The sequence below is a fragment of the Corvus moneduloides genome, chromosome 6 (genome assembly GCF_009650955.1).
Source record: "Corvus moneduloides isolate bCorMon1 chromosome 6, bCorMon1.pri, whole genome shotgun sequence".
Lineage (NCBI taxonomy): Eukaryota > Metazoa > Chordata > Aves > Passeriformes > Corvidae > Corvus > Corvus moneduloides.
Window position 1 is genome coordinate 15877004 of NC_045481.1, and position 27640 is coordinate 15904643.

At 40.4% G+C, this 27640-nt stretch overlaps 1 protein-coding gene across 1 annotated transcript; it reads left to right on the forward strand.

Moving 5' to 3' along the window:
- The first annotated feature begins 716 nt into the window (after positions 1–716).
- LGMN (legumain) lies at positions 717–27640 on the forward strand. The gene is made up of 14 exons (XM_032112470.1): positions 717–804; positions 6806–6983; positions 14731–14828; positions 15636–15717; positions 16680–16765; positions 19435–19510; positions 19985–20047; positions 20863–20929; positions 22540–22658; positions 23379–23468; positions 24159–24356; positions 24975–25145; positions 26002–26069; positions 26870–27640. The coding sequence occupies exons 2-14, from the start codon at positions 6846–6848 to the stop codon at positions 26907–26909; spliced, it is 1296 nt and encodes a 431-aa protein (XP_031968361.1). The 5' UTR covers positions 717–804; positions 6806–6845; the 3' UTR covers positions 26910–27640.

Here is a 27640-nt window from a genome sequence, read left to right on the forward strand (position 1 = left end):
GAAGCCGGTGTGCTTCTTTGTACGTGGTTTATTAGGTAAAGAAACAAGTGCCTCTACTTTTCAAAAAGGATCTTTGCTTCTCCTTCTCTCATTAAAAGCGGAGAAGACTTTGCAGAGGGGTCACTGCACAACCAAAGCCCCGGGCCCTCCGCCGCCGCGGGCGGTTCAGGACAGTGCGTGCCCCGCCCCGCGCCGCTGGCAGCACGCGATGGGCAGTGCCCAGCCCGCAGCGAGCCGCCAGCGCTCCGCCGGCCATCCTTGCAGAGACACACAAGGACTATGTGGGGCCGTTCGTCTTGTTCCGTCATTTCATGGATGCCCTTTGGCACATTCCTCTGCCTTCCCGTTCTGGGACTCTTGCCTCCATCCTGCCCCGAAGGTACAGGGCCATTCCGACGGGAAGGCGCAGTCGACGCTGCCCCGTTCGCGTTCCGTGGACAACCTGCGCAAACGCCATGGCCCCCGAGGCTCCCGGCGGCTCCCGACGCGTCCGCGCCGCGATCCCGGGCCACGCGAGAGGAGCTTCCCGGGACTCCTGGGACACCCGGGACCAGGCGACTCACCCCGCAGCCGCGCAACTACAACTCCCAAGAAGCTTGGCGCGCAAGGCCCGCGGCCGCCTGAGGGAGTGAGACGCCGGGCTTGCTGGGGCTCGTAGTGCGGCCGGATGGAAGTCCGGCCCCGCCTCCGCCCGGCCGCGATTGGCCGGGGCCCGGGTCCGCCCCGCGCGCCGCGGTCGCCTGGCTCCGCACGGCGCTCGCCGCAATCACAGCGGCCGCGGCGGCGACTCCTCGGCACGGAGCGGTGAGGCCGGCGGGGCCGCGCTGTCCGGGGGCTCCGGCCGGGGGGGAGGAAGCGGGGTGCGCCTGAGCGAAGGGAGCTGTGAGCGAGGGATGGCCCGCTCCGCTGCCCGGCGGCAGAGGCAGGGGCAAGGGGGAGCGACCCCGCCGCCTCCCAGGGGAGCGGCCGAGGGTGCCGGTTTACTTCCCCGGCTCCGAGCGCTGCCGAGCCCCCGCCGCTCCGCCCGGCGCCCCGTCTGGCCCTGGGGCTGTCACGCGTGGCTCGGAACTGCGTATCATCCCTCCGTGTTGGAAGGGAGACAGGAGTCAGAGCGGCTCCTTCCGAGGGGCTGGCAGAGGAGAGGAGGGAGATCTGGAGGGGCAAGCAGGGGCAACTGCTTAGATTTAGTCAACGGTAATACATTTTTAATGGGGGAAAAGGATGGAGTAACTATTTATGGGATTTCTGCAAAGAGCTGGTGATGACTGAAAGGTGCTGCGCTGTGGCTGGTTATTCAGAGCTGGTATACAGCTTTGCTGTAACATGAGGTTCTGCTTGGAGGTAGCACCACTAGCTCCCAATTAGGATGGACCAACACTGTGTTGAGTGTCTCTATTTGGGAGTTAAGATAAATATTGTAGCCAAGATCTGAAATGGGAAGATAAACCATAGTAAAAGACACGTGGAGTGCAGGAATCTTGTGTAATCTCACACAGGAATTTCTGCGTAATAACTTCTTCAGAATTTCATTCTCTCCGTGCTCCCAACATTTCCATGTTTGCTGAGTAGAAATTCTTACCCTTATCTGACTTACTCTTCTACCCTTATACCCCCCATGCCAAATCAAGGAATATAACGAAGTTACTCATGCAGTGTTGCAGTATCTGTTTTTTCTTACTATCAGAATGTGATGGCAGAGGCTTTGTATATCTGCAGACAGATAAGAAAGTAAATAGCAGAAGCAGTTTTACTGAAGCCTTAAGGTTTGCCAGATTTGAATCTGGGTTTTTTGAAGTGTGTAGAGAAAAAATCCCCTAAACCAGGTGTATTGGCTTATCACCATTTTAGGAATGATTTTTGTTTTTTTTACCCTCAGGTAAGTTTTACTATCTCTGCTGCTGAGAAAAGTAAATCTGCAAACAGGAGAATGAACTTTATTTATAACTACTTTTAAATGTATTTATTTAACATTAAGAATCGTTCTGAGTTAACTACAAATTAATGGGTTTTTACAGTAAAAGTGGCTTATACGTCTTCAGTTAGCTAAACAGAAGTATTTTACTACAAGTTCTAATCATAGTAATCCAGTTCATAGAATGGTTACTAGCAGACTTTGTAAAGAAATGTTTTGAAACAGACCATAATCTCCTTCAAAATGTACCTTATCAGAATTTATAATGATAAAGATTTTTTTCTTTCTCCCGCACAAGTGCAGAACGAAAATCAGAAAATCAGATTTTTTGTGCAGGGGCCTAATCACAGGTTTAGGTGCTTCTGTTTGTGTAACAGCCAGCACAGCACGTAGGCAGAACATTGCTGACAGAACTGTGGACATCAGTTTCCTGTGAGGAGGACTATCACATATTTTGTGGAAATCAGCATCTAAGTATTACAGTGGCAGGCAATATGCAAGCACTGTGTAGAGAAAGGAACTGTGGCTTGATTCTGGAATCTGAAAGCCTAGTGGTTATAAGAAGTGAGCTGTTCAGAAAGACTTCATAGAAAAGCTGTAATGATCATCTGATCAGCTTAAGGCTGTTACTTTTCAGCAAGGTTACTGTTAGTGTACTTCTCATGCAAATAAAATAGAGATATGGTTTCTGTTTATTATAGCTCTTGGAGACTGTGCTTAAGGTATTTGGAGTGCAAGCTACTGAAGTGTCAATATTGCTTTAAAAGCTAGTGGGAAATACTTTGGTCAACTCAAAGTCCTTTCTTTAGAGTGCTATCCTATTCTAAGAGTATTGATCTTAAAGGACTGTTTCCCAAAGGAAAGTTGTGAACTCAGGGAACAGGCAGCTGGCCAGAAAAATTGTTCTAGCAGCAGCTGGCTGTTTCCAGATGTGGTCTTCCTTAAGCATCTCTCTCTTATCAAGTCAGAGATGTATGCTAGCTACCTAGTGGGAAGTGGTCAAGGTACCTCTGTCAGGAAAGACTGGTTTTAAAAGTGAAATGTTCTGGCAGGAGCCACCCAATTCTGAACGGGCTTTCTCCACAGATTGTGCAAACTGTGCAGCAGCCTTACCTGCATGTGTACATGGTGGTCTGATGCTGAACCCACTGCGTCTGAGATGGGCCTTTGTCCTGGCATGGTCTCAAGGCAAAGTTAATTAACTCTTCTGTCAGAAAGACTAGACAGAGCTCGTAAAATCTTATATTTTGTGGATCCACCAAAGCTCTAAGATGATCTTGTAGTAACTTTTTAGTTTTTTTCCATGTAGTCTCAATCTGCATGTGATTCAGGACTGATTGCATGTGACAGATCTTCAGAGAAAGGCTTTTTCTGTACCTGTGGTATGCTGGTCAGCTGTGCTGCTTTCTCTTAATATGACTTGAAGGCAAAGCATGTGATGGGGAACTTTCTCTTTTTGGCTGTAGGTCAAGAACTCATACAACAGAACCCTGAACACAGGCTTTTAAATTGCCCACTTGCACTCAGAGGCTTTCTTTAAAACAAGTAGAAATACGTGTGTGCGTGAGTGTGGTTTTTTGTTTGATCATCATTTGCTTGTTTATATTTTTGTTGGTTTTGGTTTGGGTTTTTTTAAGTAGTAGTTAGAGACAATAAAGACCCATTCCCACTGCACATGTGTTTAAACCTATTTTAAGTGCTGCTTGGAGAACTTAGGGGAGCTGAGCCTTTATTAATTATGGTTTATTGGTCCGTTTTGGTATGTCTGGGGTTTTTTTTTGTTTCCTCTCTTCCTTCTGGTGTTAATCTGATTTAATTATAGTATAGGAAAAGACAGATAAGTGACATTATATGTCATTAATTAGTGCCAAAGAGGAGGTTCTTTTCTATTCTAAATAATCCATGACAAAATATATATGATTTGCTAGTACAGTGTAATGTTTCTTGGTGTTTATTTTTTTCTCCTGGGTGTTCTGCATCCATCACAACTTTTGTCTCAGCAGAGGTGAGAACTATTAGGACTTAGATACCCTCGTACTATCCGGAAGACTCTTTAATCCCTCATGGAGGGACTGCCTGAGGGGCTGGTAGCTTAAGTCTCTGTTCCTGATCTGGCCTGGGGTTTTTCTGTTGTGGGGCTGTTTGCAGGCAGAATGCAGTGCTGGTGTGTGGTACATCTGTGGTACGTCTGTGCCTGCACAGCACGGGCCCACTCAGAGGTACTGGCTGGGGTCCTGAGAACTGTAGATCCTTGTTAGTATAGTCAGGAGCATGAACTCACCAGGAAACACAATCCCATCAAACTGTTTCTGGTTGCCTGGTATATCAGTAACTGATAGTGGCAGTGACTCTTTCCGTGTGATAAATGTCTGTGTGCCAGGACCTCCCTTGAAATTAGCCATCATGTTATATGGCCCAGTGAACAGCTGGCACCAACACAGCTTCTGCTGATATGCCCTGGATTCTAATGAATGGTATCTCAAAGAACTAAGCTCTTTCATCATGTGAAAGGTTCTCCAGTAATTGTTTGAACCATTTCTTTCCTTTTTTTTTTTTTTCATGTGAATACATATTATAGTTGGAGAATGTTTTGAGACAGACACTGAGCTTTGAGGGATCTGTTTGCAGGAAATTCAGCTCAATATTCCAGTAAGTCGAACTCAGTTAAGATTTATAAACAGGTTGTCTAAAAGATACTGATTTTATTTTCTTGCCTAATATTTCAGGAGTTAGATATACCTGAAATTGAATATTGGAAATGAATAGGATCATTGGCCTGTGGCATACTGTGGTGCTTTACAAAAGTTCTAAACAGCTTGCTCTGAATCTTAGCCAGGCTGTAGGCAACAAAACAGGCAGTTTTATGCATATTGTACACACCGTGCATCTTCAGCACAGTATGTTATTTGTCTTATCATCTGAAGAAGTGACAAGGTAGATCAGGCAGAGTTATCATACAAAGCCCCCATCATTGTTTGGTGACAACAATGACACAACTTTACAATTCCAACTCAGTGTGAGAGAATATAATCATCTAATGAAAAATACGCTTATTCCTTCATATCTGCTTGACTGCTGAAGAAGCTAATAATTCAACAACCCCTAAATTGTTAAATTACTATGTATTAGTCTTGCAACAAGTGTCACAGGCAGTGACAGGAATGGCTTCTTCCTGAAAGATAAGTTTTTGGAAGAAGCAGTTTCATAACAGTTAATGTTGGTTCTGTCTTTTTTATTCTGGAGTTTTTATGTGTGGTAACAGTTCTTCCTATAGGAGCTCATATGATAACATGACTTCCTTTACTTTGGGCTAGCTCCACTAAAAAGGTTAAAAAAATCCAACTTGTAAATATATATATATATAGTATAATATATACATATATATATATATATATATATATGTATATTTTGATACTACTGCTTGGAAGACTAAATCTTAGTGACCAGTGAACCCGTGCTATGTGTCAGGTTAGTAGTCTTCACTGAACCCAGCTGCTTTGGAGGGGAGCTGGCTGCTTCTCTGTTTCAGCCTCATTTGAGTGGCTGCAGATGGGTGGTTTTCACTGGGGTACTGAGGCTGACTTAGATGCCGTTTACTTGGTTTAGTGGTAGTTTTGACATTTTGCCTTGGGGGTTTTAGGGGTTTCTAGCTTTTATTCCAGGGAAAGCCATGTTAAAGTAGACTAGTCTGCCTCTTACTACAACGCCTCTTCCATACCTAGCAGCAATTACTGACTTCCAGGATCTCTTTTTTGTGAGTAAATGGGTGTAAAATCCCATCTCTCAGTGCATGAGGAAATGTGTAATCTTTATGTGTGGGCCAGGAGCATGCAATTCTTCAGGGGAGTTTGCTTTTAGAGTTTCACATTGGATGCAGCAGACCTGAGACTGTGACCAGTAAATGGAATCTGCCTACCCCATGCAACCCCAATTCCAAAAGCAAACCTTAAACCTGTGATTAGATATGGCCAGATAGTTTACTTTTAGAGCAAATGCTTTATCAGACAGTTAAGGTGCTCAGGACATTCACTAGCAAGGACCCTACTTCTAGTCCTCTGAAGAAAGTAGAAGGAGCCATTTCTGCATGGGCTCAAACCTCCCTTCTGCTCAGCTTTTCTAAATTTGACATTCACAGGCTCAGATGCAATTTTCTCACTGTGCACCTTGTGCAAACACTTAACCATTGAGCAAAAGAGGCGAAAATGCTTCTCTTTCATGTGGTACTGGTTCACATTTGCTCTCCACTAGCGTGACAGGTTGCACAAATAGCATGAGTCTCTCACAGCCTGCACTTCCCCCCAGGCCCAGCAGTTAGGGCTGTATCTTGTGCAGAACAGTGGCGCGGCCTCTTTCCACCCTCTTTGGTGTTGTGGGCACAGAGAGCTTTTGTGACACTCTGATCTTCCAACTCCCCAGAAATTCTCTATGTCTGAGTATCCTACATCACCTGGGATTTGACTCAATAATAATGGGCTAATTACCAGTGAGTGGAAACCAGGGAATCACATAAGCAGAGACCAACAGAATAGTTTTAATCTGAAAAAGTTTTATCTGTGAAATAATTGATAGTGAGGCTTGTTTTGTATGTGAGATTTATTAATTGCCAGCTATTATAGAACAAAACAACTTGAGGGGGCTGAACAGCTTGGTTGTCCTATTCAGGATTGCTTTCAGTCAGATTTGAAAGCTGACAAAAAACTATTGTAACTAGTAGCAGCTTGGTGCTAAAGGAAGATATGACCAGAAATTGTACTGTGGGTTAGATGGTCTGTAAAACAAACAAAAAAACCCCACAAGCAAGAAGAGCTTCTAAATGTGGTACTACTGATGTTCGTTTTGCATTTGTTTTTGACTGATGTCCTCTCATTTACTTCTCTCAAAATTCTTCATTAGGAAAATTTTCTGCCATTTGTGGAGTAAATAAAGAAGAGAGATGATATTGAAAGCAGTTGTGCTTCTGGGCTGTGCTCTGGGCATCAGCACATTCCCCATGGAAGAACCTGAAGATGGAGGCAAGCACTGGGTGGTGATCGTTGCAGGTTCGAATGGCTGGTACAATTATCGCCACCAGGTAAGGACTGCTGGTTCCACATACTGATGCTGCCCATGCTCCAGAAAATGCCAGCTCCCCGACTTGCAGGAAGGTGATAGCTGCCTGTCATCTAGACTAGTTCAGACCTTCTGTCATTTGAGCAAGTGCTTCTACTTCTAGAATCCCAGGTGTGTGTGAAGTTTACAAAGCAAACAGCAGCAAGATTCACTCAGAACCTGCTCTTCGTTCTTGTTGTTACCACCCCAGGAATCCCCTTCCACTGATGCTTTTACTATGTGAATTTTTTTTTTTTTGCATACAACTTTTTCTAACCTCTTGAAAAAGCTGTCATTACAGGAGGAGAAGTATTCTTCCTCTAATCATACTTCTGCATCCTAGGAGACCTGTGCCTTTTAGGGTAAATCTCGGTTACTAACTGGGCTGGAGGATCTAACCCCAACTTGCAGTTGTACAAATGATATCTAGAGTTAAACCTCATTTTGAGACACATACATGTTTCTTTCCATTTGTTTTCCTCTTTTCATTATGCTATCAAAAGCTTCCTTTTTTTCTAGTTAAAAAATCTGGGAAGGCTGCAAATGCACTGTATGTTTTGAGGAGTGGAGAACGTGTGGAAGGGGGGTCTTTTTAATGTGAACCAGTCTGCATTGCCTCAGAATTATGTTGGCGCAACAAAGATATGGTGCGCCAGAGTGCAGGGAACAAAGTGAGTGGCAGAAACAGGAGGAAAGGGAACCGGGACTCCTGAGTCTAACACTGCTGGGAAAACCAGTGCGTTGTGAAATTGTGGGCTGAGTGTGGGTGTCACTATGGACAGAATTAAATCCAAGTGACATAACTCTGGTTAAGTTCAAGATTTATAACCAGCAGTCAGGAAACAACTTCAGCATTTTCCCCTTGGGGAATTGCTGGACAATGCCTTAAACAGATTAATCTATGCTCAAATGCTGTCTTTGCTCTAAACTTGCAACTTAGCTTTCCTGGAGAACATGGTTGATTTAATTCTGGTTTATGTATACATTTATATATTTCTAAATGTTAGAAAAATAGTTTACTATAGTATTGTTGGTTAAATACCAATGTACAACATCAGCATTTTTAAAACTGAATAGTATGAAATGTACAGGCTGATTTGCTGAACACTGGAACTTTCAAAGTATTTATTATTTTTAATGTAACTGCCTGTAAGATATAGAGAGTCTTCATCCTCTTGGTTGATGGAGGAACAAATGAGCGTTCTGTGTGTTGGGCACCCTGGGTTTTGTGCGTGCTCTCCTCCTTCTCAGCTCACAATCAGTTTATAACTTCAGCACAGTGATGAGCTTAAAACTAAATGAATCAGACTGACAATCTTGTCTCATCTGAAGGAGCAACCTGTTACTGGCGAGTGCTAGCTCAACACTTTGACAAACAGGTTTTAGGGATTTTGCCAGCTCCTTACAGAGCAAATATTACCTGATAATCATAGTTGGAATATTACAACCTTAATATAAACTATTCTTACTTCAAATTAAATCTTAGAGAGGAGTTTTAAAGTTGGAACTGGAAAACAGTGATGAAAATACTACTGCTGTACTTGATTACTGCCTGTCTTGGGGTGTCTAAATTTAATTACTGAGTTGTGCTCTTTTTGTTGCTATTGCTGTATAACCAGTCTAGCTGGCTTCTTTCCATTCTAGGAGGAGTTAATACCACAACATTAATTTTTTAAATAAAACTACCATTTTGAAGCTGTGGCTCATGAGAATTCCTTTTCTCAGTTGCCTGGGCACAGTTTGTAATCTCTCTGTCAGTGAGCCTTCAATGGCAAGTGTCTCTGCCAGGTATAATAAGGTTATGAAGAACAGAAGATCCACATTTACGTATTTGTGTCCAAGAGTCTTTGGAACATGCCAGTTTCACAGAAGTCTATTAACTTTTGAGTGTGGTCATGCTTTGCAGACAGTTATTAAGTAATTCCTTTTCCATGTTAGAAAAATGAGAGCAGAATTTCTTTAAATACCTTAATTGTGAAGATAATGTCAACTAACATTGCGAAATATCTGCCATGTCAGATTGTTCTGAATTTAAATATGAGAAATCTCTGTATTTTAAACTACCACTTGCCTCACGTACATTATTAACATTTGGAAATAAGAAAATTAGAACACCAATAAAAATGCTATTAAAGTTACAAAAGCAGCATCATAGAAGAGTCTGTATGAAGGATCCTTCAAAAGGAGGCTGGGTTCTTACTTGCCTGTCCTGAGCAAGATACTGTGCATCTTAACTTGTTACGAAAAAGATGAATTCCCACAAGATGGAGCACATCAGTAGCTTGTGCTGTTCTGCCTAGTGGCTTTTTTGTGGCCAATCTTAAGGGTCTGGTGGGAGTGAGCATGCATGGTAGGAGGGTGGCATAAGGTGAGACAGACCCAGCAGTTAGTCATGGAAAATCCTCTTGTGTGTGCCATGAAGCGTCATCCAGACAAGTGTGCCTTGGGTATCAAAAAATGGGAGAAATTCGTTCCCAGCAAAACAAGCAGAATGATAGACTTTTTAGGACAGTTATACAGAGGAGGAAAGATGCTGCAGGAATCTGAGGAGTTCTAACAGGTTTTTGGAAACGTTATGCAGACTGATGATCACCATGTCTTTGTGTGTTAGTGTTCCCTACCTTCCAGCAGTGGAAGCAAAAACATCTAAAGTAATTAAATTATTTGCTCAAGTCACTTGCAATGGAACTGGGAACAGGACTTGGTCTGTCACTTCTGTGCTTCAGAACACATAGTGAACACACATAGCAACACTTGGTATTGTTCAGTAGAATCATACCTGTACTATAAGAAATCAAAGCAGCACTCCAGGATTGCAGGTTTGTGTAATTTTTTTGCTTTCCAAGGGAGAAACTGCAGAGGAAAATACACTGTACTCTAATTCACTTTACTCCTGCCATCACCTTTCTTCCCCAGAACTTCTCTGACCTAGCCTGTGTACAAGTGGATTTGTAGATGTGTTCCAGTAAGTAGTTATTCAGTGTGGGGTTTTTTTATTACTGGATCCTTTGCTATTCCCTACATGCAGCTGCACTCATGTCACTTTGTAATTTGAGAACTGAGCAGACACATCTCTGGGTTTCAGTTTCTCAGTTCAGCTGTCCGGGGTACAGTTAGTACATGATGTTGCATGTTTGTATTACATTTTTATTTTGTGAGCTCCAGTTGTTTTGCATGCTGCCTGCTACAACACAGTCAAAACATACTGTATTGTCTGCCGCAGTAATTATCTGGTGGTAATATGTGTTCATCTGACTGAGCAACCACAAAAGCAGAAGAAACAGATTACATATTCAAAAATGTCTCATTTCATACATTAAATGCCGTACAGACCCCAGGAACAGTAAGTTTGTAAAGACTGCAGACCTTGGAAACACTTGAGTTTGCACCTGTAACCTCAAGGAATCTGAAACTCTGCCCAAGACTGGTTATTTAGCTGTCAGTGGTCAGGATCCATTGTCAGTGGTACAAACCAAGGATAGAAAAGATAAGGAAAAACCCCACTATTTGCACTTAATATGAGCGAGATTCACACCTTGCAGGCAGTTGCTTCCTCTGTGATGGCTGAACTGGGACTTCTCCGTAATCAGGATGATCTAAACTTGTCTTATGCATTTATCTTATCAAGTTCCTAAAATAAATTTTAAGTATTTTGTGTAGTATAGGGCCCAATGTAATAGGCTCACTGTCATTGCAAGGCTCGTTTGTATATTGCTTTATGCTTGTGGCTTCTCAGTTCTTTGGTGGTTTTATCCTTATTTTAGTGGTTTTGATTAGAGTTGCCTGGGCTGTGGAAGGGCTATCCGTGTGCTCCTCTCCACTCCTCAGCAGTTACACTGACTTCTCTGTAGCAGCTTTTCTGTTACCAGACTGGCTGCTGTTCAAGAGTCCTGCCCCTGTTCCTTGGCAAAGTGGCTCAGCTCTCTACTGCACAAAGAGCTAGATAAAATACTTCTGGTAAGCTTGGTGACATAAGTGAGCAAATACAATACTAAATGCTTCTGTCAGATTTAGAGAATGACTCAACAAACTGGTTCTCATTAGGAGAAATAGTCTGGCTCTTCTGTGAGATGGACATACCAGCTAATTCAAATCTAAATCAGGCTTCACATCAGATCAGAGAGACAGACTCTTGCTTTCTGGGTACTCAAAACCACATAGTCTGTGGAAAAGCCTGATGTGAAACAAGAGTCTTACGAAAGATTGAGTGCATACTTGAGAAAAATGCCAGACTGATAAAATCTGGCAAAATTAAAATTAAAAAACCATGAATTTGTGTACATGGGTCTGGTTTTGGTTGTTGTTTTTAGTCTTGTACATACTGAGCTTTGTGGGTCAGAGACTGTATTTATTCAGTGCGCTAGCCACTACCAGCCAGAACAGTATCCTATTCCAGGACAGTCTTAAATTCTCCTGTTTTGTATGTAACAGACACTAAGGATGTCTTGGCCACATGGCTTCAATTAACATTTCCTCTCTGTGCTTACAAAATTTAAACCAAACTTACAGGAAACCTTCCCTAAGTACTTGATAGAGTTACAGCTTTGGGCAGATTCACTGATGTATGTTTAAGCGAAGGAGTAAGACATGGCTAGCATTTCAGACATATTCTTCTACCTTGCTTATATATCAGAGTTCATTCTTGCTTAAGCTGTGACATTTCAGCACAGCTGTAGTGGGAATCTTGCTGCTTTATGGTGAAGCTGGCCCTTCCTTACACATGCCTTTCAGCCACGAACTTAGCAGTCATAAGACAAGAAGTAACCAATTTCACACAAGTCCAAGCTTTTCCCTTTAGGAACTATTTATGGAAGCTTGTGTCATAAACAACTTGTTTTTTCCAAAAATGCCCCCAAGTAGTCTACTTAAAAGCTGTGTCATTCAAATGTGTAGACAGCTGTGTGGCACAGGAAAATAGGGGTGTAGTGGGTTTTTTTGGTGGGTTTTTCTGGTTGGTTGGGTGGTGGGTTTTTTTGGTTTTTTTTTTTTTTAGACTTTCCCCCAAATGTACATTTTGGGAAACAAAACGTCCATCCCAGGAAAACAGGGTAATTCATGTTCTGATCCCCATGCTTTCAAAATGTAGGAGTAAATTATTTAAGGAGATCTTCCGTAGAAATTCGCTGATGTAGCAACAGGTTTAGACTAACCAAGGGGTGAAAGGTCTTAACAGCGTCCATTTTGGAGCTGCCCATAAGGTCAGTCGTGCAGCAGGAGCTGTACAGCTGCACCTTTTCCTGTGCTGTGTGGGGCAGCTGCTGCCCTTCCCCAAATCATAGTCACAAAAACATGGTTTAGTGACAATTTACCCAGTAAATGTTCATAGCATTCATTTCACATATTAAACCAACTAGAATAATACCAATAGGAGATGTGGAACAAGTCTCTTTTAGAGTGGTTTACAGGTACAGATATGCCAGAAATATTTCTGAGAGAAGCTGGCTCAAATAGCAGTATTTGAGAGGCAGTTGCACATCAACAGGAAATACTCTAGATTCACATACACCTCCCTACTCTAGCTGCAGACTTTTCTACTTTGGTTTTTTAGAGATTTGTGGGGTTTTTATGTGTACACAAGGACCAAGCAGGACCAATATCAAAGGTGACTAATTAGGTCAGCTAATTCTATGCAATAAATCCCAACTGTTTACTTAGAACTGTCCTACTTTAGTCAATGGAGTTTTAGCAGGAAAACATGTTTTTGCTGCTCTAGCCTTTGTTGATGATATCATTATGCTATCAGCAGGTACAGTTCCCTTATCAAAAGCTTTAAAAGGCTGGGACAACTCCCAAAGACACGTAAGTTAAGATTGAAGGGAATTGACTACATTGATCTGTCTTCCTTTACAGTAGGGATTTTACTAATGTTTATTAAGACGGGACATACTGAGCAAACAGTGAATGAACCAGAAGGAAGGAGAGGAAACAAAAAAAGGTGATAACATGCATTTATAAAGTTTAATTTTGGGTACTTGGCATCAGTTAAAAACACCTCTAAAATCCCTACTGGCCAGCCAGTCTGCGTCTGTGGGAGCACAGATACTTGCTGATTGAATATGGTGATACTGTATCACTGTATGCCTGAGCATTTCCGTGTGTTGCCAGTTCCTGTCAGCATCGCAGAGGTGTGTGATATCTTGAGAGTGAGAAGAGATCTATAATCTACTCATCAATAAGTGCAAAGAAGCCCTGATTAGTGTTTTCTTCTCCTTCTGCTTGGGTTGCTTGTGAAATTCGAATACATGCTTGGTCAAACCTGTGCTCTTCTGTTTCATATTATAAATAATACCTTCCTAACTCTGTTTAACCTCAATGTTTTGACTTGTTGAGGCAGCAGCTGGTATAATGACATGTAGGGAAATGGAAAACTAACTGGGAGGTTGTCTGGGATAGGTGGAAGAGAACATAGGTTGACCTGCAAAGTAGGAAATAGCACTGCTTTAGTAAGAGCAGTAAAAGGGGCGGGGTTAGTCACATGAAGAGATTTTACTGCAGAGAGTTCATTAGCATTGAACGTGCTTCACCCTTCCCAGAATCTTGTATAACTTTCTTCTCTTCAGTTTCAGCTGCACTTAGAAGACCACGGATAATAAAGTTACAGTATTTTACAATGTCCTTTCGGTTACACTAATCAAAATCAGTAGTACTCCTAAGTAATCTGAACAGACATTGGTCCACTTAAACCACTTCAGTTTGGCTTCCAAATTAGCAAATTAGATTAGTTCAACAGAAGTAAGCTTTAAAGCTTGCTTCTTGCTTGCATTTGGAGTGTGTATTTGTTAGATGAGATCTCTTCCATTAAACCTGCACAGCTTTTTCTAGCATGTGGTGGGTTGTAGTTCTCTAGTTTAGGAATGATCGTTAATCTCCCATTAGGGCATTCAGGGACTGTAAGTTTTAAAGAAGATAATAATTTGGGCTGGGGTTACAAAAAAGTTAGCATTCTGATAGAAGTCTGCATTTACTGTAATATCACTTTAATGGGTATTGTTATTTCTGCATCACAGGAAAATGGTTCTGTAAAGAAAATGTGCTTATTCATATCCTGTACAAATCAGGAAAAGAGCCTGAATAGAAATTCTGCAATTCTGTTTTCCAGTGAAATCTGTTGTGCCCTGAAGTTGTTGCTCTGCAGAGTAAGAAATACATAATTAAAAAGAAAATATTCCTTAACCCAAATTCTCATTTTATAGTAAAGCAAGATTTAATAAAATTTTTTAGAGATGAGATTGGTAAACAATACTTGCTTAAGTCCAGGACAGTCTTCAATGCCCAGTCATGCAGGCTTGGTGCAGAACTAAGTGAAATTGGTGGAAATCCATCTCTTTTCTTCTGCTTGGCACACTTCAGATTTATCTGTCATTGCAGAAGGTTTTTATTTTGATTTTCTCACACAATGCAGAATGTTGCTGAGAACTTCATGTTAAATTTTGTTATCTGTACCAAGTCTGAAGTAACTTCTGGTTTCTGTTTAAATAAGAAATCAAAACACGTAACGAGGGAGAGATATTAATCATAGTCTCTATTACTAATGCAACTGCTCCTAATTAGAGAAAGACAATGAGCTCTGGTTTAAGCATTTCAGCTCTGCAGCAGCCCTCAGTCTCTTATATTGGAATACAGTTTCTTTTGGGCAATAGCCTGCTCTGAGGTCTGAAAAGTTTTTTTTCTTCTGGTCTCAAAGGTAAAATTTCTGTTAAAGCTAGTAATGAAAATTTGCTTAATTTCAGGCAGATGTGTGCCATGCGTACCAGATTGTACACCAAAATGGAATTCCAGATGAGCAGATCATTGTCATGATGTACGATGACATTGCTGATAATGAGGAGTAAGTGATGAATCACAGTGCTTATGGTTACTGCAAACATACCATAGTCACCAGTGTGTTTTGAGTTTGTAGTCATTTTGAAAGAAAAGCCTTTAAAACCACCTGTGATATGCACAGAGATGTTTCATCCATCAGCACAGTAATGCTCCTTTGAAATGTGCTCATGAGCTTTCTAAGCCTTAGTCCACAGCTCAGCATCAGCTGTGGCACTGAGCACTGCAGAGCATCGTTGTTATGAGAGTAAGGGATGTTAGCTCCCAGGCATAACAGTGTGCAGCAGATAAATAACCTAAACTCATGAACACAGGGGAGCTCTGTGTATGACTTGCAGGGCTTTTTTGAAAGGATATTATCAGATTAATTCCCAGCATGTACATTCAACAAAGAGTCCCATTCTTGGTGACTGTCTAGAGCATATCATTGCTTTCTGTATGAAACAGTTTATTTATACAGCCTCTAATTCCGAAGCAACTTCCCCCCAAATCAGCAGACATTACAGGCACAGCAGCACTGGGAGCAAAGTGTTCAGGGCAATAAAGGCAAGACTGCAAGGAGATAGATGATGGAGACCATCCACCTACATCTTCAGATTAGTTGATGTGATCTGAGGTAGAATACTTGAATGTACTCTGGGGGTAAGGACACCTGAAACAAGCATGTAACTGACTGAAGTGCAATATTCTGAGATCACTTAATGACATATGGTGCAAGTTCCCATACTCTCAGGCAAGCTGGCTCCTAGTTGTTCTGTGGTCATTGTAGGGCATGTGGCTAATTATTCCTGTTTATGTTCTATTTACCTTTCAGAAATCCAACAAAAGGCATTGTCATCAACAGACCTAATGGCTCAGATGTGTATGCTGGGGTCCCTAAGGACTATACAAAGGAGGTAGGAACAAAACCCCTTTCCCTGGGCAAGGTTCAGCGTTATACAATATCTGAATAAATTCTTTCAGCCTGTAGCTTGCACTCCAAAATGCACATAGTATAAAGCATCAAGTTTATTCACCTGCATGGTTTGGCATGAAGTTTGGTGTTCATGAAATAAATATAAACAATAGATTCTTTGAGTGAAGCATTGGTCATAAAAGTGAGCCTTTACACTGTTTCAATGCTGACACATGAAATAAAAGGAAGAAAGGTCTTGGATTTGTAAATGTTGCAACTCAATCTGAAAAACAGCTATGTAAAACTAATTGTTTCATTAAATCAGTACTGTAATCCAGTCTGATTTCATGATTCAGCAGTGAGGAGATTGACAGCTGGACTGACAATCTCCCAGAATCAGACTTGAAACCAGTCAGAATTTACCTGTGAGAATATTACAGTGAAATTCTGTGACTTTAGTAAAACCTACAGAGAAGGCCAAGAAGATAGTTAATAAGAGAAGATGTTCTGGACACAAGGGGAGGATGTTGTTCTTGTGGGACACTGAGAGTGTACAAGGAAAAACTTGTGGATAATATGTAGCAACTATACTTTTGCCTGTATACTGATTGTTTACTGCCTGAATGGTCATTGTTTGTTAGGCAGCCTTGTCATTGTTTGCTAAGCAGCCAATCTTAAATTAGGCCACAGCCATTGTGAAGAGATACAAGAATAGCAGTAGAGAAAATAAAAAATCTTTCTACCTTTCTCGACTAAGGATTACAATTAGTGTGGCTTTTATGTCCGCCTCGACAACAGCCACACAGCAGCAAAGTGAGTCATTAGATAAAGACGGATTGAAAAGGATGGCCAGCTAAATTTGCCATCCATGCATGGATTCTGACTTTCAGCAGCCATCTTTCTAAATGAAAATTTTTGTTGTTTTTATGATCAGATCTAACTTTAATCTTCTCAAATCCTTAGGATGTTACTCCAAAGAATTTTCTTGCAGTTCTCAGAGGAGATGGGGAAGCAGTGAAGGGAGTGGGATCAGGAAAAGTATTGAAAAGGTAAGAGAAGTTTAATTTAGAAAATAATTGTATATGTACTTGTAAATTGACACTGATTTCAACAAAAGAATAGGGTAAATTAGAACAACTTGAGAATCCAGCAAAATTATTGATGGCAATTCCAGGTCCTTCACATTACAAATACAGTGGTTCTAGTTTCTTAAACTATGCATCACAAAGAATCAACTGCTGATATTTGACTCATACAGAGTCCAGTATAGATCAAGGTATAAAAGTTCTAGAGGACTCTATCAACTGTATTAAGGTATTTGTTATTTTGACTATTGTCTTTTGCAAGAAGGCTATTCAAAGAGAGTGTTGCTAAGCTTTGGAGACCTCTGGAAATGGTTTTCTAAGGCTTGTCTTAGTGTACATGAACAGTTTTATTCATCAGTTGAAGACTTAGGTTAGACTCAGGTCAGACTTAGCCATCAGTGGCAGAGGGACAGAGAGAGCTTAACCAGCTCATCAGTTGGAAGAATTGCATGTCTAATCCCAGCCTTGGTCTTTGTAGCACATACACAGTTATTGAGGCTGAATATAAACCATAATTCCATTCCTAATGAAATGGAATTATGGTTTATAATTAACGCAAAAAAAATTTGCGATTGAAAAAGTAATATGAGCAATTAAACTTGTAAGTGATGTATTATGCTTAAATTATTTGTAAACTAAGTTACACAAATGATTCTAAGTTTAGCAATATTCTAATATATGAAGAATAATAAATTATAGATTGGCTAAGTGGAATGTAAGATTTATAATTAACAGTAGATTATAAAGGGTTATATAATTTAGATGGTTCAAGAATGTAGTTAATATATTTGAGGGCCTAATAAAAACTCTTCTTGGAAGGATACTTGGTGTCAGTTATTCATCTTGCTTCTGCAGTTTGAGATGTGAAAGTATGATGCCTGCTTACTAAGATGTACTATATTTCTGATTCTTGGTAAAGAGCTATATCATATTATATATTTCTATGTACAGGAATTACTGTAAAACCTTTAAGAATTTAAATTCAACCATTTGGAAGGACTAACCTTGTTAAAGAAAAACCATGAAGTCTGTCTTCATCTGACAGTTGATTTTAGAGGCATAGCAATGAAACAGAGCAGAAGAATCCCACCCTGGCACTGAAGAGAACAATAAAAAAGAAGGAGCAGGACAATAGTCAATAAGTTATTGCTCTGAATTGTTTAAACTTCATCCTTAAAAGCTGAGGTTTAAAATTATATATGCAACACATATAGACAAGAAAGTTAATAAATTACTGCACATTACCAGATTGTGCTCTTCTACTATCTGGAATGAGGCAAGAGGTGACTATAAAGCAATTTTTGTTTAAAAAAATGTACTTCTGAACACACCTCACTGTGAGAGCTTGACGTTCCAATTCAAATAAGGGAGTAGCTATGCAGAGGGCCAAAGTCTCCAAATGTACTCAGGAAGACAACTTGAACCCACAAATAAAAGTCCTAGTTGTTTACATTCCACCTTGGTCAAATTTTTTGCACTTAGAATCAAGAGCAGGAACCTGAAAAGTAACACTCAGCACTTCTTTGTTAGGCTGTGTTTGAATTTTCAAGTGGCCTGACTTTTGCTATTGGGTGGGACGAGACTCAATTCTCCTTTCCCCAGGAGGCTTCCAGGTGGACTTCCAGGTGGTGCCCCTAACCAGTAGGTTATTGGCCAGACAGAAGGCTGGACAATGTTCCCTTGAGCTGCTGCAGTTGTACCTGTTTGCCGTGAGGGAAGAGCAAAAGCAAATAAAGATTTCTGGACTCTGGTACAGAGGAACAGAGGAGGGCTTGGACACTCCTGCTGATATTTTTACACGTTTTATATTTAATTGTCACTAAATATAGTTTAAAAGGAAAATTCCTTTGCAGATCTGCTGCTAGGGCAAGACCTTTCTATCACCCAAACACGATCTTGTTTGATTTCTATCACCCAAACATGATTTTGTTTGATTTAGAGTGGAATCAGACTGTACAGCAAACTGTACTACACAGATGTGAGGGTGTCAAAGTCTGCGAGCAGTCAATGCTCAACTGACTGCAGGGACACTGGTGCAAATGCCAGCCTGTCCTTACAGGTGTGTGTGTACATGCATCAGTTCCTCATGGAGTTGTAGGCTGACACTGCTTTGTGATCTGTATGGCTCATTATGGCCATGGTAGTACTTACACATACCTAAGGGTCTTAGCAAAGAGGGTTTTATGCTTTATCCCTGTGTTATTGGTGCCTTGGTATAACTTAGGTATAAAAGCATTCCTTTTTTACCAGACTTCTACAAAAGCCCACAGTATAACAAATTCTTCAGACAGCCATTAAAAAACAATTGTGTTTCCACCATACTGTACATAACAGCCCCTGTCTCACAATTAGTTTACAGTTTGGAACATGAAGTGTAATTGCCATATTCCCCATGCTTGAGGGACTAGCCTATATCCCTATTTTCATTCCTTTTGTGAGCACTCATCTCCTCTAATAAGGATCCAAAATAATGTGCTTGGGAGAAAAAAATAATACCAAGAGGAAGAGGTGCTTCAGCTGTATTATTTTCAGATAGTGGCATGTCTTGGCACTGAGAAGGAGATGAGTGTTGCTGTAATTAAGGTTAGGTTGGAGTAGTTAAAAAGACTGTGTTTGCAATTGTTTCATTACAGTGGTCCCAAGGATCATGTGTTTGTTTATTTCACTGACCATGGAGCTCCAGGACTTCTGGCTTTTCCTGATGATGACGTAAGCATTTTGGGAATAACATAAAACCCATCATTTTAGTGACATACTAAAATAATAACTAATAAATGTAAAACATGAGAATATGTAGTGCACTGCCATATTGAGGGGAGAGGCAGAAAAAGAGCAATATTCTTCTCATTATTGCGTTTTGGATTTTTTCCAGTTAGAACCTGTAACATTCAGTTGAAATTTAAGTTATGTCATTCCATATTTCACTGGACTTTGGTGGTCCAAGCAGACTGTTTCACACAGGTGTGACTTGGCTTTCTGGTGCACCATACATATCCTCTGGGACCATTACTCATCTTTTACAGAGTGGTAAAAACTAGAATGTTATACTTCAGAAGGGCAAAGGACTGGATAAATTTATTGGGGAAATAATGTACATATTCGCAGCAGTTAGTATTTATTCTTAAGTGAATTGTGTGTCTGTTGAACATAAGTGGTTTTAATACAAGCCTTCTTATTTTACAGCTTCACGTGAAGGACTTGAATAAGACTATTTGGTACATGTATCATCACAAGAAATACCGGAAGGTAAACAAGCATGCCAGAAATTCTGAAATTAGAAGATCAGCTGGCGTGGAAGAGAGAGATGTCTTCAATTTAAGAGTTGTTCAAAGCAGGAAGAATCTATTACATGCAGTTAAATTTGCATTAGGATTTTGCACTTAAAAGGATTGATCTGCTCCAAACTTTCCCCTTCCGTATTTAGTTTACTTGTTTTTGCAGTCAATGTTGAGGTGTAGTGTAACAGCTGTTTGCTAATGCTGCATATTCTGATTAGAGAAACAACATCAGTAACTGCTGTGGCCCCGTAATCTGTACCTGACTCTTTCTTCCTGTGCTTTGTTCACTTCAGACTGTGCTGTTACTACAGGAAGTTTGTATATACCTCATGTTTTTCTTACAGTTACTTATATAGTTTAAAAGACTCGACCTCTTGTCAAAAAATTCTGTGCATTTATTTTATCACATATACCTTTTAAGCAGAAAAATTAGTATTTTTAACATTTTACTAGTGCTTTTTTTAAGCAGCTCTTTGTGGCAATGTCTGCTATGGCTGGTTGTGTTTAGGAACATACAGCTGGCATCAGTTCCAGAGATACTACATTCAATACTGACACATTGCTGTGCCTACAGAGTGGCTGTATATTTGATCTGTGCTTTCTCCTTTCCACATAGTTTGATTCCTGAAAATGAAAAACTGTCTTTTGTTTTGGAGCATTTTGCATAGCTATTGTTTCAGGAATAGTAGTACAGGCCAACTAGCTACAGCTGAAAAACACCAAACAACTTTTCTCCATTTCCTCATTTAATTTCTTACGGTCTCTGATTTTTTTATTTTATAGATGGTGTTCTACATCGAAGCGTGTGAATCTGGATCTATGATGAATCATCTGGCTGATAATATCAATGGTGAGAAGTCAGTTAAATTACTGAACTTAAATATCACAACTTGTCACAGACCTAAACAAGTATTGACTGTGGCAAGAGTAGGCTCAAGGCACATTTATGTAGAATTTTAGCAGGGGAGCACAAGAAAGTAATACTTGCCGTTTGCAGGAAGTTCCTTTTAATAGAGTCTTACAAAAGACTGAAAAGGCGTTCAGTTTCTTGGAAATGAGAAGTTGAAAAAGTATTTCTTTTCAGGAACCAGGTGGTTGCCCTTGGCTGGTAGCAGTTAAGTCATACAGACATTTCTCAGCCTCAGCACTGCTAACAGCAGGTGTGAATTTCCTGCTGTCAGTTTCATTGAGTAGTAAAGCAGCTGTGAGACACCACTGCCAGGCAACTTTGCTGCACATTTGCACAATAGCCCAGGACGTGGAACTCAGATTTTTCAGGGTTTCCAAGCTCTCTGCTGCAGAGCTGGAAGCTCAGCCTTGATTAGGGTAAGGAATCACAGCCTTTTGAAGCACCTATTCTGTGGCTGGGGGACAAGTGCTCGCTGTTGTGGTTTTGAAGATGGGATTGCAGAGAAGACCAGCCATGTGCCTGTCCATGGCATCCTGGATGTTTGGCCCTGGGTGTGCTGCCTGACACCCACCAAGATTTCTTACAAACAGTTTTTCTTTGTTACAGAAAGTTTCATGTTGACGATGTTCAAGACAAATGCTCAGTATTTTTCAAAGTTTATGCTATCAGAAATTTTTACAACCAGCTCTGCCACAGACTTGCAAAGGCAGAAAATTGATAATTTATGTGTTAGAGTACAAAGCTGTCCTTGGCAGCTTTCACTGATGAGCTAAGAAGTTTAACTGGTTACTTAGTAAGCATTTTGAAGGGTGCTAAGAGGAGCATTTTACTGCGCAGACAAGATTCAAGACTTTTTTTTTAATTTTGAGCTTTAGGTACATTCTGAATAGAAACAACACAATAGCTCTATAAAATCATGTAGAACACTTTCAGTTTGAAATTTGGATTTTCCTTCAATTACACAAGTATGCTATGTATTGACTTTGGCAAAAAGCCAAAATAGCTTTTGTTTTTGTATCTGTAACAATGTGTTTACAGTATTTCTGCTGTGTTAGAGATTACTTACTGGGAACACTGTGCTCAGGGCAGATGTTGTAGGTTTATTGTTCTTTTCTCTCAGTGTAGAGCATTATCCAACGAAGTGTATTACTTAGAAGGTGGCATTATCTGGAAGAAAAGATGATTTTTAGGGGATTCGCTTCAAGTTTGGAGAAAAGCTCTCATTATTGTAATAAAGAAAATGAGTATACAGATAGTTGTTAGTGCACAGTGCTCTCAGGCAGTTCGTGAATAGTAGATTTTTCCCTCAGGCATTCTTTTTAAACACCCCAGACCACATTCGGCAGAAAAGAAGAAGCTCTTGGAACAGCACTGAGGGTGACTGAACAGAATGATTAACAGGCTTTTTTCATTCCTGCTATTTGGAAGTAAATGATTGAAAGGCAAAGTACTTAGACAGATATATCATGTGCAGCTAAGTATTAAATCATGGAGGGGGGAGGGGAGATTAAAAAAAAAGATAAAAAACACCCTTACTATTTGTATTACAGTTTATGCAACAACAGCTGCTAATCCCAAAGAGTCATCTTACGCATGTTACTATGATGAGGAAAGGCAGACTTATCTTGGGGACTGGTACAGTGTGAATTGGATGGAAGATTCAGATATGGTAAGTTACTTAAATGAATTTTCTTCATTTTCATGTATGAAAAAGATCACTAGGTTTTTTAAACATAGCTCTTTTACAGGATTTGTGAAAATATTTGGCTTTATGTGAACCAAAATCAATCAAGTTGGTAAAAGTATTTATCTACTACTCAGAACCATATATATAATCTTTATTTGTTTGGGCCACTGAATTTACTTCCAGTACCAACTTTCAGAAATATTGTTGTCTTTTGTTTTTTATAAGATAGAAAATATCTAATTTCTAGTTCCAAATTCACATAATCTTTATTTGCTAATCTGAGACGACATCTTCAAATCTGTTAAAAAAATTGGGCAGTTCAGTAAGTAGTATGTCTGCTTCAGGGGTGCTTAAATACAGAACTGTGGCTAACCCACTTGTTAGTATAATGGAGAATAGTGTTAATGAAATAAATCTGGGATTTGTATGCTACTCCACTCCCTTCTTGCCCGTTTGCTGGGAGATTAGGAGATTACTAAAAGCAGTATGACAATATGCTGTCAATATTGTCAGTTGTCATACTAAAAGCAGTATGTCAAATATGCTTTTCAGATTTTACTTTCATGTCTTTCAAAGGTTGTATAGCTCTCGCCCTATACTTCCTTCCACCCACTGGCAGCTAAGACCCTTTTCAGCTTCCCTTGCATTTTTAGAATAGCTGAGTTTAAGTATCTTTGACCTCATGGAAGTTTCTTCATGCAGGAGGATCTAAGAAAAGAAACACTCCACAAGCAGTTTCAGCTGGTGAAGAAACGCACCAACACCAGCCATGTGATGCAGTATGGAAACAGAGTATGTATTTGGGAGGGCTTCCTGCTCAAATATATCTTCAAGCCTTTCGAACCCTATACTTTCATGCCTTAAACCAAACAAACCCAAACAAAAAACAGCTGTAAACTGGCAGGGTTGATTTAGTCATTTTCAGTCATGAGCTATTTCTCTTAAAAGACCTCTTAGCATTTAAGAGATGATGATCCTGATGCTAGGGAAATCAGCCTTTGCATATGCTTCAGTCTAAGAAATCAGGGTACAAGTTGTCCTCCAAGCTCTGCTAGTGATTTGACACTTCAGTAAAGTATACGAGAGGTATTTACCACTTCCAGGCATATTATGAATGTTAGTGAAATGTTAAAAAGTACAATGATCCCTCAAATGGGAAGAGCTGAAAGGTGATACAACATTTATAATAGTCCCATTATGCAATAGGTTAAATACTTGTTAAAAATAATGTGCAATTAGATAACCTGGCAGCCTTTTTCCCTGCAGTGGGTTTTGGAAATAAAAGTTCCTGATTTTCAGCAGCCTTTACCTCATTGTATTAAAAACCCCAATATGTGCATATACACAGACACACACATCTACAATCCTGTGATCTCCTTTATTTTCTCTAACAAAACAAGTTTAGAGAGTCAGGTTTGCATGGCATACAAAGACAGAACCACCTGATTGACAGTTTCCATCTGCTTACTTTCTATCCTTCAGAGCATCTCCTCCATGAAAGTGATGCAGTTTCAGGGCATGGGGAAGAAAGCTATGCCCATTTCTCTGCCACCTGTAGAACACTATGACCTGACGCCTAGTCCTGATGTGCCCTTCGCAATCATGAAACGAAAGCTGATGGCTACCAATGACATTTCTGAGGCTAAGAAGATTGCTGCAGAGATGAAAGCATACCTGGAGGTAAAAATAGAAAAAATAATTGCTCATCAGGCCAGATTAATTTCCATCCTAACCAATGGCAGAAGTAAAATCTCTGAAAGTCAACAAAATTGCTCTTCAGATGGTAACCTCTAGCTGATGGTTTACTCTTCGTTTAAAATTGAGGAATCTGTTCCACAAGGCACATTCGGTAATGGTTATCTAGGCAAAGGTAAGCAAATGCAAAAGTCAGTCTCATAGCTTCTACTGACAGGAAGTTCCTCATCTGCATCCATAGGGATTCTTGTGGGGAAGACTTAATCTTTGGTGTTAGAGAATCTCTTGTCTCAGTAGAACTGAAACATTCCAAATCAAATAGCTCCTGCAAAATGGAAGTAAGTATTAGTGTTGGTGGTGCTTTCTTTCCCTGGCAGACACTAGGAGAGTAAGTGATTTTGAGTTCCGGGAATCTTGACTTTCTGTTGCTTTTCATTTGAGTGTTAAGAGACAAGTCCAAGAGACTATGCTAAAAATTATGGCAAAATTTGGTTCCCTAAAGAGCCCAAAAGCTAAAGGAGGTTTAAAGAAAGAGAAATTTCATTCAAAGTCTTTAAATTAGCTTTAGAAAAAGCGTATTTTAAGCTCTTGTTTTATGTGCAGGTGAAAGAATTTATCCAAGAATCCATGCGGAAGATAGTCACCGTAGTCACAGGTTCAACAGAACAGACCAAGCAGATTCTGTCAGACAGATTGACCATCAGCAATTATGACTGTTACCAGTCAGTGGTGAACCACTTCAAAGCTCACTGCTTCAACTGGCACTTACCTGTGGTAAGTCACTCATTAGATATAACCTGATAAACAGGCCAGAACAACTAGCACAGTCATAGGCACATCTGCAAAAACCAGCTTTTATTAAAAAGCTACCTTGGGGCAGTCATACAGATTAGTTTTGGAAGAAGGGTAAGTAATGCTTTTGGAAGCAGGAAACCACGTCTACTGCACTTTTAAGTAAGCAAGAAGTTTACTAAAGACAACCCCAAAAATCTGTATTTTTCACTAGTTAGTGCTGTTGCTTCCATCAGTTTCCTCCTCAGAAATCCCAATGTTTAAAAAGTAATTTTGTATTTCTTCTTGAAACATCTCTACTGACAAAACAAAAACACAAGCACCATCACTCTGAATTCATAATCTTGGTGCATTGAGATTTCTGTATTACGTTACAGTATTATGCATAATTCCTTGTGGTAGCCTCGCTGCCGTTTCCATAGTCTTGCTGAATTCTTGAGAACCACTTTTTAGTTTAGGGGCTTTATTACTGTTTGCTCTTCCTGGGATCCCAGTTGAGGATCAAATCCTGTTGTTAGACTGTTTAGATAAGAATAACACAGTCCTGATGTCAGGCAAGATAGCCTCTTCAGCGGATTTTTTGTTTTGTTTTGTGGGATTTTAAGAATGTAATGGGTTAGATGGTCTTGCCTACAAGGCCAGTGTGTGGCACAGCTGAATTTGCCTAAAATTCAAAGAGCAAAGTGAGCAGAACAAAGATCCATTTAGCCCAGTACTAGATTATCAGTTGAAGACCTTGAATATTAACAGCATCTCTAAATTATTTGCACCATTTAGTCTGGATAAACAATACCTGCTTTTCATCTCTGAAATGACTAACAGTGTTTGTTTATTTCAGTATGAGTATGCACTGAGACAGCTGTATGCCTTGGTCAACCTTTGTGAAGGAGGATACGCCATTGACAGGTAATGAGGTTCCCAGATACGCCCTATAGTTTTAACTATGGCTAAAAGAACAAAAGCTAATAGGCAGATAAAGCTTAATCATAAAAGCTTCTCACTTGTTCTGCTCTTGTTATCATTTTGTCAGTAAATCACTCTAGAGTTAGAAATGTTTATTTTGACAAACATCATTATTAGTTCCCTCCCACTCATAATGATCCGTGTCCCCATAACCCTTTAATTTCCATACTGAGCCTCAGGGGAAATGACAGCCAGTCAGAGGATCCCACTGCACCACACAGCATCGAACAAAGCAGCATGACTGGTGCAAGGGCGTTGCCCTGTAAATCCTGTATGAGCTTACACTGAAGCCAGGTTGGGAACTGCTGTGTCTTCTGTGCTACCCCCTCAGCTGCTAGCTCAGAACACCACAGCACTGCTGCGTTCTGGTGATGAAAGGGAATATGGTGCTGGGTCCTTCCTGTGTGTGGTAGGAAAGCAGGGAAGTAATGGTCCAGGCTGACCCTTGTGGTGGTGCAGTAGAGCTGAGGGCAGCATGGTGTTGGAATTCTGTCTTAGGAATTTGTGGTAGAGGCTGGGATCCCAGCTTGTGAGTCATGCAAGAGGAGGAAAATGGAGAGAAGAAAGCAGAAGGGGAGGGAATGTGAGGATGGACTGGTAGTTCAGACAGTGTGCACTTGCAACTCAGAAGGTGAAGAATTGCTGTCCCTACTCCTGGTGGCAGCCCACTGCAGTCAGTTTGGGAAATAGTTTGAGAGCAGAGTGCCTAAAACGTTACTCATCATTATTGTTCTCTGTTGCAGAATATGCCTGGCCATGAATCAAGTGTGCCTTGGGTATTGATGGAAACAACAGTCCTGAGTATAACCCTTACTACAAATGATAACTTTTCATAGCTGTCATAATCCAGACTTTACGTGCATGCAACCTGGAGAGAGTCAGCCATTGTACTGGAACTGTGCTGGGAGCTGAGGCACCAGACCATGAGCCATGCAGCACTTGCCAGTGCTCTCCCCTGCATCCCCACTTGCTGACAGCCTGCTGCTTTGGGAGAGGCATTTTGGCAGACCACCTGGAGCTTTCAAGATGGATAATTTTTTTCAAAGCACAATGCTCTTAAGAATCTCTGGATGAACACTACAGGCCACCTATGTGATTGCTAAATTCATTCTAAATCTAAACATTGAGTCATTAATTCTGGAATTTTTTTTAATACTCTTGATAACTCTTAACTTTAAAAAAAAAGTTAATGAATTCCATTACACTGACTAATTTGCAGTTTGGTTGAAGAGTTAAGAAACCAAAGCTTGTTCTTTAAGCTTTAACTCCTTAACAGTTTAAAGAAATGAGTTGCATTTGAGAGCTATTTGATGTGGACAGCGCAGTTAAATGTTGGAACAGTAAAAATCTTTGTGAGTAGAAAGCACTGTTTTCCAAAGAAAAACAGACATATCTAATGCTGTAAATTTAGCGCCAGTATGCTGTAATAAATTGTGTATACTCACAAACCTGTGGGAAGTCATAGAGTACAGGAATTGCCTGTGAATAATAATAAAGTTGATGGTTTCATCTAC

What these genes read in the sequence shown, in the direction of transcription:
- LGMN (XM_032112470.1), top strand. Translation starts at nt 6,846, where the DNA reads ATGATATTGAAAGCAGTTGTGCTTCTGGGCTGTGCTCTGGGCATCAGC. An exon ending in TCTGGCTGATAATATCAATG is followed by an intron (nt 20,930 to 22,539) that starts GTGAGAAGTCAG and finishes TTTGTATTACAG; the next exon opens with TTTATGCAACAACAGCTGCT. An exon ending in AGATGAAAGCATACCTGGAG is followed by an intron (nt 24,357 to 24,974) that starts GTAAAAATAGAA and finishes TTTTATGTGCAG; the next exon opens with GTGAAAGAATTTATCCAAGA.